This window comes from Xenopus laevis, chromosome 1L (genome assembly GCF_017654675.1).
Source record: "Xenopus laevis strain J_2021 chromosome 1L, Xenopus_laevis_v10.1, whole genome shotgun sequence".
Lineage (NCBI taxonomy): Eukaryota > Metazoa > Chordata > Amphibia > Anura > Pipidae > Xenopus > Xenopus laevis.
This window is the reverse complement of record NC_054371.1, coordinates 145438565-145453062: the sequence shown is the minus strand read 5'-3', so window position 1 is coordinate 145453062 and position 14498 is coordinate 145438565. Positions and strand designations below refer to the sequence as shown.

At 35.4% G+C, this 14498-nt stretch overlaps 1 protein-coding gene across 1 annotated transcript in view; it reads right to left on the bottom strand.

Moving 5' to 3' along the window:
- ntrk2.L (neurotrophic receptor tyrosine kinase 2 L homeolog) overlaps positions 1 to 14498 on the bottom strand; it is a gene marked incomplete at its 5' end in the record, with an annotated part of 111382 nt that overhangs the window by 82826 nt on the left and 14058 nt on the right. The window contains 2 exon segments of the mRNA NM_001086110.1: positions 10316 to 10473; positions 14191 to 14259. Of these exon segments, the coding sequence (NP_001079579.1) occupies positions 10316 to 10473; positions 14191 to 14259 (227 nt within the window).

Genomic DNA, 14498 nt, shown 5'->3' with positions numbered 1-14498 from the left:
ATAAAACAGTACCTTGTACTTGATTCTAACTAAGATATAATATAATCCTTATTGGAAACAAAACACTCCTATTGGGTTTAACTAACTAGCTTAAATAATGTCTAAAATAATTATTCATTATAAGAAATATTAAAAGTGAGGAATTAAATATACTAAGGTCCCCATAGGCTTTCTAGCCAATTTCTGGTTGAAGGAAAATCGTTCGTCGATGGATTAAAATCCTTCGAATCGTTCGATCGAATGAATAGCGCTATATCCTTTGACTTCGATATTCGAAGTATTTAACTTCGACGGTCGAATATCGAGGGTTCGATATTCGACCCTAAGTAAATGTGCCCCTAGCTGTAACAGTTATTATTATAAAATATAAGAGCCTTGCTTAAAGGTAATGTGTTGTGCAGCAGGAAAGCCACCTGTAACATATGCAGTGATGTACTTTGAGATATCACCCTCAAAAGCTGTATTGTCATTTTCAATACCGACTTGTATTTCTGCAAGTTGCAACATTACAAAAGGGATGAGGGACCCACGTTATTTTAGAAGTCAATGAGCCATCGTGTAACAGAGACTATCCACAGACTGACCTCTCTATATATCCACCTGGAAAATGCAATCTATTATGGAAGACACCTTCTGGAGATAACATATTTCTTAGTCTCTTTCTCAAGGTGTTTCAACTTATTTTATATATATATTCTTATATATATATATATATATCTTACCTAACTGAACTGTATATGTCCTGCTAAAACATACTCTTCAAACCACTGATATACATTTAGCATTGAAGGATTTTCCTGCCCACATCATGTACATGTAAGAAGTGTCAGATTCTAACATTGTAAAATATATATATATATATATATATATATATATATATATATATATATATATATATATATATATATATATATATATATATATATAAATGTTTTATAACATAATTGTCTGCATAGGTTGTTAAATGCTATATGTTTTTGGTTTTGAAAAAATATATGATGTGGCACCATACCTATTACATATATATATGCAAATTTCTTAGGTTTAAGCACTCCCATGCGAATATCCATCAGACCCAGGTGCTATTCCTCGCCAGTTGTATAGAATTGTTTGAATATAGGAATGCACACTGGGATTTGAGTAAAATCTTCTTTTTCACAAAATCTTTTGGAGTGCGGGACCATTTGTTCTGATGTATTAATCTTTTGACCTACGCACCCACTCTCATCTAATCCGGTAAGAGTGTGTACACCTATATGGACATTATATATATATATATATATATATATATATATATATATATATATATATATATCATACATGTCCAAAAGGATCTGCACTCACAGGGACATGTATGGAGAATTTTTGATGTTTCTGCACCCAGGCACATATAAGGACTTTGTCAAGAGTGCCGGTAGCCGATATATATATAATGTCCAATGAATTGCATTTATTTATAAGCTGAAATTAATTAATGTACAATACCATGAATTAATTTGCATTGTTAGGATGTACTATATTGTGAATCAAATGCTTTTTAACTGATCAAGTAGATTTCATAAAAAATAAGATAAATCAATCAGGAATAACACTACCGAGTGCAAAGTATGAGACACTGTTTTTCATAGTACACTACTTCATATACAGGAATTACGGAAAGACCATCTCCCATAGACTCGAAATAATTCAGATATTTAAAAATGATTTCCTTTTTTCCTCTAAAAATATAAAACATTACATTGTACTTGATCCCAACTAAGATATTATTAATCCTTTCTGAAGGCAAAACAATCCTGTTGAGTTTCAATTATGTTTTAGTGGACTTAGGAGCGTATTTATTAAAACTCAAATTTATCTCATTATTTTAAAGATAAAAATTCGACCTAACCCCCAGCCACAATTCGACTTCATTTACTATAATATATAAATGAAATTCAGTGTGGGAAAAAGTATCGACAAAATCATGCGACAATTTGAATCGTGCATTTTTTGAATTGCTGCTCGAAAACCTCTACTTTTTCGAGTTGTCACCGAACTCGATTTTTTTGGATTTTCGAACAAAAACTAGCGTCAAACAGCCCAGAACCCTCAAACATCATGAAGACAAAGAAACATCCTCCAACTGTAAAAGGCACACCTGGCATTAACTTTTACATGGTTTTAAAAGGTTTTAGCTGCAGTATTTTTGGATTTGGATTTTTATCCGTTTTGGAGCATAATAAATCTTGAGGGGTTTTTTTTCCCTCTAAAATTTCGGACTTTCCCCTTGACCAGAAAAAGTTTTGGCTTAATAAATATGCCCCTTAAGGTATGGACACCCAAATTACAGAAAGACCTTTTATCTAGAAAACCCTAAGTCCCAAGCACTCTGGATAACAGCTCCCATTGTAACAGTACATTTTGTGTCCAGATTTAAAGCCGTGTAGGCTGAAAATTATATACCCACTTTTTAAGGGACTGTGAGTTGTACAATCTATAAGTGTACTCTACTTATAATTGTCATTATATTTTATATATTATATACTTCAATTTCATTTTAATAGACTTTAGGGAAATAAACTGAACTGCTTATTCATTATGTCAATGCACTGCAAGTAATTACCTAGTTAACATTAAGGCAGATTATTAAATTCCTTGCTTTCCCACAGTAAATAAGAATAATTTTTTAAATATATATTATTAAAATGTGAATGTACAGCACAATTCTTTAGGGGCAATTGAAACGTATTCAGGTAAACTTGATAATAAAAATCATCAAAGGGCCGGCAAAAACCAGGAATAATCCTTTTTTATTTACCTTTGCATACAGAGGAATGTGCAAGGAATGTGAAGTTGCAGTTCTGAAATCGACCCAAACACATTGTTGGAGCAAAGTAAAGGTGGCCATGCATCTCACCAAATGAGTGGCTCTCAGTACAAGTTGTCCATGCACAGAGCCAAATCAGGCTGATGTTATCGCTGACCCACACTGGGGGCTATAGAGGCATGTCAAACAAGGACTGCATCCATGTGCCAACGTGGTCCTCGTCCAATGGTTTTTTAAAACCTGACCAACTGGTATCTGGTTGATTGTCAGCAAGTTATTGGTTGTAAAAGCCCATAAGAGGACCCCATAAAGAGGGCCAATAAGCTGCATAATAGGTCTGGTGATACCACAAAAAAAAGCAAAAGCAAAGCAAAACACAAAATGGTTAAAATTTGAGAAAGGTTAGAAACAAACCTATATTGGGAGCTGTATTTTAGTATCAAAAAATATTTTCTCAGCAGAAATGTAGCTACCTTATGTCTGCTGACCTCGGTTTTACCCTTTCACTGTGCTTTACAGCAATTACTTTATGTACTCTTAAGAATGTGTCCCATGCTCCATTTACACATAGCATAAAATATTTATGATTCGGCTGCACTCTCTGTCAGTTCTTTGGAAAGGGACATTATTTGGGGGTAGGCACAAAGTGGTTTTTTGAGCTACTAAATTGTTGAAAAGTTTAAAGCAGCCTCATAGCTGCATTGTAACGACTTAATTTACTCTAGAGGGAAGGTAGCTATTAGGAATGGGCATATTAAAATGCTAGTGCTATTCAAACACTTTATAGTGAAAATAGGGACTACTGGCATCCCTTTATGTTACAGAATCAGAGAGAGAAACAAGCATGGCATCCTCAGTACAGTATGCATTAAAAAACACAGATAATTGCAGCCAAAGCACATGATAAATTAAGAGCAATTGGTAATGGAATCACTTGTCCAGTGGAGCTCATTGGGCTGTAACCTATAGTAACCATTTCGTGATTAGCTTTTTCCAGCTATCTGAAGTAAAAGTTTCCAGCCATCTGAAGGAAAAATAATGAAAGTTAAAATTTGATTGGTTTCTATGGGTAACTGCTCCTGTGCCTATTTGCCCACTGCCCCAGTGGCAGCAAAAAATTGAAGTAAGAAGTGAAAATAAATTGTAATTTCCTCAAAACCACTGCAGCTGGCCTACTTATAAGAAGAAGAATGCTATGCACCTATTCCTACTTCCTACACACTAATTGAATTTGCTGAGCAAATGCATTCTTTTCAAGTTAAACAAAAAGAAAGAGCTTTCGAAAGAAAGACTTTTACAAAGCCTCCTACTGCTAACCATGGGTGTCCTTTCATGGTAAATATTTTTTGAATAAAACCTTTTCACCTTCCAAAATGCAGAAAGTGATGCCTGCAGTTAAAACTAGGAGACTGTGGCTGATGTACTATTTTAGGGACCAACACCTTCAGCTGAAACCACAAGTACCCATCTATTGTCATGCTTTATATATGTTTCAAATATTTTCATATGATTCAAATTCAGCCTTATTAACATTTTCCTTTTGAATATATTCTCTCTCTCTTTTTTTAATGAAGGGCATTTTTAGTTTGATATCATTATAAGCACCATCTTGGACTTCTGAGATAGTGTCACATGGGTCCTACTCAGTAGGGGGTTTTAAGAAGAGCAGGAATGGTTAGGGAGAAGTTCTCAAAGGGAAATTCAGGCATTATTAACTTAAGTAGTATGCAAGACAAAGTAAACTTAACTCTATATTATATTAATTATAAAAACATGAAGATTATGGATTTGGTTAATAATAGCTTTTAAAATAATCTTACGGTCAGGACAACAAGACCACAACACGAAACAATAAGATGACCAATTTAAACTTGTCATATGTCATTTTAACCAGTTACGAATGCAAGTTTCTACCCTGTGCTGTATCTTTTCAGTATCATCTAGCCTTGATTTGGGAGGTTGCCTAGAGACATTCTAATGCAAAAACAGGTGCAAAGTTTGATTGGGTTCTGGTAAACCATATTGAAAATCGAAAAGTCGTTTGTTAGTGAATGGGCACCTTAGACTTTAAAATCAAATAGCAAATAAGAAGTCACTAAGCAAAGCTTTTGGGGTTGGCTGCTTTCATAATCTATGCACTAACTCTCCTACTTCAGAAGGCTTTTATTGGCTCTGGTGACACTTTTAGCCTTTTATTCTAAAATCTGATTACACGGTCTGAATAGTGTCACTAGAGTGATACTAGCTATGTATAAAGGTAAAATTTCCATCACTCTATTCAAAGAAGACAACAATAGCTATACTGACTAATAAAACCTTATACAGGGTTGCTTCAGTATGTATGTAAATTTTGTTCTTCACATTTAGTCCAGTGGCACACTCAGCATTAGTTTGTCAGTCACATACAGATTTTGGAGCTGAAATCCATCATTTAGGCCAAGGGCACAATGGGCTGATTTCCAGATACACACAAGCAGAGAATCAGCCCCAACACTCAAATCAGCACTTTTCTGCACCTGCACTCTGAATCACTGCATTAGCCAGGCACACGGAGCAGATTTTGGTGCCAAAATGCGTACTTATGTGTTTTAGTACCAAAATCTGCTCCATGTACCTGCACCCAGGCTAACGCAGTGATTCATAGTTCAGGCACAGAGAAACACTTATTCAAGCGTAAGGGCAAGGCCAGATTTTTGCAGCGTTTTTAAGTTGCATTTTTAAAAAAGAACAGCCAGGCGTAAATACGCTACTGAAACCACATGCGACCGCCAACATTCGTTTTTTATGCGTTTTTTCAGCACGTAGGATTCTTTTCCCAACATGCACTTCTCATTGTTCTCATTGAATTTGGACGCCATATTTAAAATACACTGCGTATTTACGTAAATTGTGGTTTCAAATTAGCAGATCCCATAGAGTCTATTGAATTGGTAGTTTCTTGATGTATTGGCGTCCTGTGGCGGATTTCAGAATTGCCATAGTGCATTTTCCATTAGTTTCAGTGGTAGTGCAGTTTATGCGTATTTACGCCTGGCTGTTCTTTTTTAAAAACGCAACGTAAAAAATCTGCAAAAACGCCATGTCTGGCCTTGCCCTAAGGGCACTGGCCATTGGGCATAACGTAAATGTAAGTCAAAAGGTTTGCACCAAATTAAACCATAGCAAGCGATCTTTACTTGAATCTAATTGGTTGCTATAGTTTTGCTGGCTCAGATGTTATGGCTTTTATTACATTACCACCAAAATCAGTTTTTCTTTAAAGGGGAATTATTGTGAAAATTACCATTTAGGGGGTTATTTATCAAAGGTCGAGTTGTGTTTTTCATGAAAATTCTAGGTATTTCGAGATAAAAGAAAACTCAAATTTTTCAAGATTTTTTGTGCCCTGAAGCTGCAAAAAGCTTGAATCGAATATCCTCCAGCTAAAACCTGTCGAGGTCATGTAGAAGTCAATGACTTTTTTAGCCTTCGGGATTTTCGTTTTTTTTTGGTGGTTTGTGCTCAAAAACCAATTTGAGCAATTCAAGTTTTTTTCACCGATAACTCGATCAATCCAAGTATTCCAGTTTTTCCCCCGATTGCATTCATTTGGGTTTTTTGCATTCAAGTTTTTTCATAAATAAACGAACATTTGTTTTGTGAGTTTATTGGAGTTAGAAAAAATCTCACAAACCTCACTAACTCGACCTTTGATAAAAAAAAACCCTAATTAATATAAGCTTCATCATACTGAAATGAAAAACTTTCAAAATATAATCAATTAAAAATTTTGTACCATTTAGCAAATAATCAAGTTTATCTTCACTATCCCTTTCTCTGCATTTGTTTCTTCCCATTCTGTCTTCATGCAGCAGTTGGGTGTCAGATAGTCATTGAAAGTTAGACCCAATATATCTTATAGGGGGGCTTCCTTTCCTAGCAGATGTATTAGAGCTCACTCAAATAACCAACTCCAGCACAAAATGTAATAAAATACCTAACTTAGGCACAAACTCTGGTTGTAGAGAAACACGATTTCTGGTGATTTTAAACAAGTAAGCTCTAAGACATCTTCTAGGCAACGTAAGCCCCCCCCTCCCCAAAGGCTGTATTAGACTTTACTGTCATTCAAAACCAGACTCCCATCTCCTGCATGAAAAACAAAAAGAAACAGATGCTAAAGGGAGGAGAGTGAAGAGAAACTTGATTATTTCAGAAATAGGTCAGAATTTATAATTGATTATATTTAGAAAATGTCTTATTTTAGAATGATGAAGCTTATATAATATTTTCGTTTTCACAATAGCTCCCTTGTAGGGTTTTAAAGGAGAGAAAGATTTAAAATCTTAGAGAGGCACTGTTTGACTGTTTTGGAATTACCCAAAGCTTTATTAGCCCACATGTACTAGTGCAAGAAAATTCTGGACATGTAAACTTCAAGGAATGTTTTTGAGAACCATTGTTTCACTTTATTTTATATTGGGGAATGGTGCAATAATGTTTTTTAAAACCAGCATAATTATGCAGTACACTATTACTGAGGTACACTGGCATTAGTTTCACTAGTTATTAGTTTTAGTATCATTACATCTACAAATTTATTGAGCCATATATATTATTAAAAGTATTGATTATTAATAACACTGAACAATATGGATTTCATCTTAAGAGCCTTAAATAACCATTGTTCCTCTGGGCCTCTGATCTGATCTTCTAAACTGTGATTTGGTATTGGACCTTCTTTGACAATTCATAGATATATACAGTGGATATTTTAGCTCAGAAAGTTAACAATATAGGAACAATTTCCCATGTATACTTGTAGTGGGTTCATTTTATAGATTTTTGTACTGGTAACTTGCTCTTTCCATTGTTATAACCTTTCTTTTCTGATGGACCATCACAGATTTTCTACAAGAGTTAATCAGTCATTATGTCAAGTCATTTCCCCCCCTTGACAAGGTTTGACAAAAGATTATGAATTCTGTTGGGACATAATTAAGGATGTGCTGGGCTTGCCTTCCCACTGACTAGTAAAACAATACATAGTATAGGCAAGATTAATGAAAGGGATTAGAGGCAGGAGAGCCTAGAGAAAATATTTGGTCTAGTGTGTATCAGAGGAGCTTAGAGACAAAGATTAGTGATTAGGGAATAGAAGAAGAATTTAATTAAGAAGGTTGACTCTGCCACAGGAACACTTCATCAAAATGGCCTCCACTCTGCATGTAAAGGAAACATTCTGTATTATTTAACTAACAATAAGAGAAGATGTATGTTCACATAACTATAGAGGAAATAGAACCACAATCAAAGGGGGGCCAGGACCGCTGGTCTGCAGTGCTAAAACCCTCCCTCTGGCACTCTCTGAAAAGAAAATTTTGTGTGCGCGCCGTATCTAGCGGATGCGTATGCTTAAGCAACGGGGTGGTGGAGGGGAGGACAGACGGATCTGTGTTTGTATGCGCTCCGGGCCCCTTCCAAGATTTTTGGCAGGGGGGCCTGGCAAGAGCTTGTTACACCACTGTGTATGTTCATAAAAATGGTAGCAGAACAAGATGTTAACAGGGCAGTCAAAAAACAATTGGACCTCTCGCCTGCCCTCCAAAGTTCATAAAGCAAAACATTTCTTTCAAACAGTGGCAGAGCCATAGAAGCATTCCTTCTCCATAAAAAGGTATTCAACTTAACACACACATAATTAGTATAAACTAAATTATTGTTTAATTATCCTAAAATAGGTGCCATTTCTAAAACACCTGTTGGTACTGTGAAAGACCATGTAGATAATGCAATGCATTATTTTTTGTACATAAAATATATTCCTGTATGAATAAATGCACTTAACCCATTTCTATTTTTAACTGTCTTAAAACCATGCCTAAGTATTGAATCTCGGGACACTACATTTTCCTTTAGAATAAAAAAAACATATTTCTGCATTTCTGTACTCGAGAGCCCCTGTTTTCAACTCTTATATTTAGAATACAAACAGTCTCTAACCTGTTGCACCACACAGGTCTAACATTCATTTTACAAGTCCTTATTAAAGAACACTGCAGACAGGAGAAGATGAACAGCATAGTCATTTAGAGGATAAGGATTACTTGTACGATGTTTCAACGGGAGATAACCATACATTTCCCATTACGCCCTTTCGTAAAGTGTCTTTTTTATTTGTTCACCTGCAAGATCAAAATATATCACTATGTCCTTTTCCAGGAACTGGACATCAGCCAGACTTCTACTTTAAACAATTGGGACTATGAGCTTTTGGCCGAAGCAATCATTCAGCAGGGTTCCAAGATAAGGCTGCCATTTTCACACATGTACACATACACACAATTTTTAATCTGAGAAGGTTAAACGTTTTAAACTTTTTTGGGATGGAGAGAATACATGTGTTTAATGTGCAAGTAAAACTGCTGAACAACTGTCTTTTAGCAGTGTTTTATTGGTAAATACTGTACCTCCTTGAAAGGGAAAGAGGGACAAAAAGATTTTTACCACTCTTATTTGGTGACCATGCCTTTACATGCCACAAACATTTTACACCCCCCAGACATGCCAGAATAATCACTATATAAATTGGATAAAGGGCATATAAATCCAATATATTAAAAATATATTATTCTCAGTCAAACTAACATCTAAGATCTATCAAACCCTCATGCTTACAGGTCCCAAACCATTCCGATCAGCAGAAGAATGGTGGTCAACCCAAATCCCCGAACTCACTTCAGAAAACTGGGAAGAGGCAACTGAGAACTGTTATACTGTTCTCATTTTGATAAAGGACAGGCTTAGCCAGTATAAAACTCACCACCACCTATACATAATTCCTATAAAACTACACCAAATGGCTTGAGTACCAACTGATTCCTGGCCAAGATGTGGTACACCCTCGGCAGGCTTCTTCCACATGATCTGGTCCTGTCCTCAAACACTATGCTATTGGTCAGCAGTAATAGAATTACTCTCAATCAATCTGGCCTTCCCCAGAGTAGTAGCACCAGCAACATGCCTTCTGGGGGTAGTAGACAAAATCATTCCACAAAGACACCTTAAAACACTTTTTAGAATACATATCTTTTATGCAAAAAAACTGTGGCTACGCACTGGATGGGTACAGCACATCCCACGGTAAAGGCCTGGAAGGAGTTGGTTAACAAAATAACCCCTCTATATAAATTGACCTACCAAAACAGAGGATCAAACACCAAATTCGACAAGGTCTGGGTTCCCTGGAACGACCAAGGCATTTGCATAGAACATTAACTCGTGAGGCATCCTGCCATGTCAAATTTCCTAGCATAATTTACTATAGTAGTACCTAGGCAGTACCCCTCAACAAAATATCCCCAAAAGAAGAAGGCTGATCACCACGTAATGATCGCGAGTGATTTTGCTATGTTTTATATGTTAAAACAATAAACTTTAAAAATATATATATATTATTCAAGCAAATCCCCAAACGAAAAGATAAGAATGACATTTCACTGGAAGTATATAACACAGGCAAATACTTACCACAGTTGGGTATGTGCATATTGAAGAGAGGAATCTTCTTTTTGTTGTCATTGAAGCAGTGTATATTTTGGTTCTCCATGTTCAGGGAATTAGTCTCCAGTAATACTTTAACCCACATTAAATCACACGAGCACTGGAAAGGATTGCCACCAAGAAGCCTATAAGAAAACATGGACAAGTCAAAAATATTTGTTGGTTGGTACATATTTTACCTTTAACTGTAAATCATCTGAATATGTTACCTATTGTTCAGAAATTTCCTTCATGAATTCAGTATAGAAAATAATAACATTAGAGTTTTTCTACATTTGCAAAATTGCCAGATGGGAAATTACACTTTAGGGACCATTTTAGTCCCTCAGCACAATTGAATAATTGATAGCTACTCTAATTTGCCTAAAAACAATGTCTGACCTTAAACAAAACAGCTTGAAAAAAGAAATTCAAAATTCTGGCCAGTAAGAGAAGGGTGAGCAAACTGCTCTCAGCTGCATGAACCGGGTCTGAACAAATAACACTTAACTAAATTAGTTTTGTGTGCCAAAAAAACATCATAGAAAATGATAAATTAAGGAAAACTTTTATTCCGGTGCAAGTTACTTGATCATGTAACAGATTACTAAGGGGGTCGTTTACTAAACCTAAATTTATTTCAGGGCGAGGTCTTTTGGGCAAAAACTAGAATTTCTAACGTTTTATTATTATACCCCGAAGCAGCAAAAAGTCAGAATCCGAAAATCCACCATCTGAAACCTGTCGAAGTCATGTAGAAGTCAATGGTAGATGTCCCTTTAACAATTTGAAGATATCGTGATCTGCACTGGGTTTAGTCTGATAATCTGAAAAATGTTGTGTTTTTGGGCATCAAATCCGAAAAATGTACGATTCGAGTTTATGCTCAAATTTATCGAGTTTTTTCCCGACCCAACTTTTTAGAGTTATGTTATTGATAAATAAGATAAAATTGTGGATGGGAGTTTGGTCGAGCTTGGTTTATTAAAAATATTAGATAAATTTAAGTTATACTAAACAACCCCCTAAATGTACTGCTGTGTCATGGCCACTGGCAATAATTTTTTTAAAGATTTGTGCAAAATGTAAAGAATACCACATTTTTCCTCTTAAAAGGAGATTGTTGTATTATACAATAATTCATCTTGGTTGTGCCAATAAATACGGGTTTAAAAACACACATCACAACGCTAGGAATTTTAAATATCAAATTATGTTCTTTAGCCACTGCAATGATGAATATTACTATTATACAGAACAGAATTATTGGAAATGATTTGCTATGCATTAAGTGATTATAGATTGTCTCATTTTTTGGATGATTTGTTATTAGTGACATGCATATTTAGTTTTATTAATACGATTTTTCTGCTAACATACTCTATCCAGTTCTAGCATCCTGTACAATACACAGATTCTGTCATGACGGAATGGGAATTCAGGAAATATATTGCCTAATGTGTCCCAAACACTGTAATCAGTTCAGCAAGTTCAGCCACAGAAAAGAAATATAATACTAAATGGAAATTGGCATATCTTATGGTTTATTTTGCTTTGGGACATCCAATACCCATTGCGCTGAGTTAAAGCAATACATTATTGCTTAAGAATATCAAGCAGTGCGGAGGATGGCTAAAAACAGGAAGACCAGCATGCAGATGTTTCAATGTTTTATTAAGGCAAAGCTTCAAAAATACTGGGGGTTGTTGCGTATATTTATTCTATTCCCAAAAAAAACATTACAGAGATCATAAATGTCTTTCACCTGTTTTACATTGCAGGCAATGGCTATTTGGCTTTTTCCAAAGCAATTTGTAATATTAAGATAGCAAACTCCCCGAGGACACAACATATTTAAGTGTTTAGTTGATATAACACTATCTTTCACAGAACACATTTTGTTTCTGCTATTACAGTTAAATGCAATCACCATGGTTCAATAAAACTCTCTGCTGTGTTTTTTTTTATATAATACAACCACTTCCTCTTAATCAACCAAAAATACTTTTCTGCAGATGCTTTGTTGACAAAGACATTGAATATTTTGACCAACTATTCTCCACAGTCAGAGGACACACAGGATGAATAGAAAAAGGTAAAATATGGAACAATAATAAACAGAACTGCCTTGTATGTAGTTCTTATCCAAAGAGAATCTGAAGCTTCATGATGCTATATTGCTAACCCTAAATTACCTTTAAGCCAGTCTGAATAAAACGATCCAATAATCCGAAACAGACACCTGTTTACTATTATTTGAACTTCATAACTAAGATTTTAAGCAATTTGTAACATCTAACAATCTGACTAGTTTCTGCTCTCTATGGGGCAAATTTACTAAAGGGCGAAGTAACTAAAGCTGGTGAAAATTTGCCAGTGTGATGTCATTTCAGAACTTCGCCAATTTACAAATGGGCGCAGGCATAAATTCGCTTGAAAAGGAGTTAGACTCTAGCACTACTACGCACTCTAACGCCATGCGAATTTTCGATCTGGCAAATGGGCGTAACTACGCAAATTCACTAAGATGCGGATTTTACTGAACGTTGCACAAGACTTGCCTTTGCCACCTCAGACCAGGCAAAGTGCAATAGAGTAAATTTTTCTAAGTCCCAAAAAACGCTGGCATCTTTTACTTTTTATAAGGTGATAGGCTGAAAATGATCGTAAATTTTTTTTTGGGTTCCCTCCTTCCCCTCTACATTTCCTTACATATGGCACCTAAACTATACACTGGGCTCATGTCTACAGCAATATAACAACTCTATTGTGTAGTGTAATGTAGCTACACTACACACATTGTACTTTAACTTCACGCCGTATGCTAATTAGGCATCGCTAGCATAACTTCAAACTGTTTATCGTATTATCGCTAGCGCAACTTCGCACACGTACAGAACCCTGGACACAATTTCGGATTTTTGTGAATTAGCATTGTCCTGGCTATCTACGCCTGGCGAAGTGTTGCGATGTCAGCGAAGCCCTTAGAACGGGGACCATTGTGGTCCTCTCCCAGGGGCCTGCATAGGGCCTACGATGATCCAATCAAGGTGGCCACATCAGGGAAAGATCCTCTCATTTGGCAACCTCACCAAATGAATAGATTTTCAGCTGACCACCATACTACTTAACCCATTTGTGGTTAGCTAAGTTGCCATTACATGACAATAATAAATAGGACTGTACAACTTTCTAGTGTATTCACTTGTTCTGATGAATATAATTCCCATCATATAGTGTAGATAGTGTATACTGTTAAACAGAAATACGACTTTCTATATACAATTCCAAGTAATTGAAAAATTAAGAAAGCCACAAGAGACCAATAGGGAATTCAAATGGTAATACAAATATAAGAATAGCATCTATTTGCAGTCCTCAACTGCAAACATAATGAATCAGAATGGATTAGGTACTTGACATCTGGTTATCTTGCTCACCAGCAGGTGAGTGTTTTGTTCATAACAGTTATAAATGCTACCACCCCTTTTCAAAACATCCCTTATACTGAAATTGATCATGTGCTGTATTTCCTATGAACTACAAAATAATATTTAACAAGAAAAGATTGTGCAAGTAGAGAAATATCTCCAAATTTATTAGTCTATAAAACTTTAAAATAATGCAGATGGAATTTAAGCTTTGCAGTTTCGTTTCTCTATGGATATCAACCTCATGTGGGGAATCGTTTCATCCAAATATCTATCTTCATCATCTCAAACAATCTTTTAATCTTTTAAGATGAAAAAATAGTTGTACAGCAAACACTTCAAATGATCACAATTTCAGATGAATATATGTTAAGATGATGGTATGCAATAAATGAGATTACATTAAAAAATGAGAAAATAATCATAACTTACAGCTGAGATAAGGTCAGATGGCGAAAAATCTTCTTGGTTAAAGATGTTAGCTTATTTCTGGAGAAATTTCTGCAATGTCGCAAAAAAGATATATGTTATAGTTCATGACATTTAGGGGGTAATGTAATAAAATTCACAAAGAGAACAAATTTGTGAATAAAAATGTGCATGTTGCAATGTAATATTCTTCATTAGGCTTTTATTGCATTGCAAAACATAATTGCGCATTGCAAACCTTTAACACCTGCTCGAAGGTGGCGTAAACTTTTGGAGTAAACAGAAAAACTTTTTAATAAGAAGTTTTATTA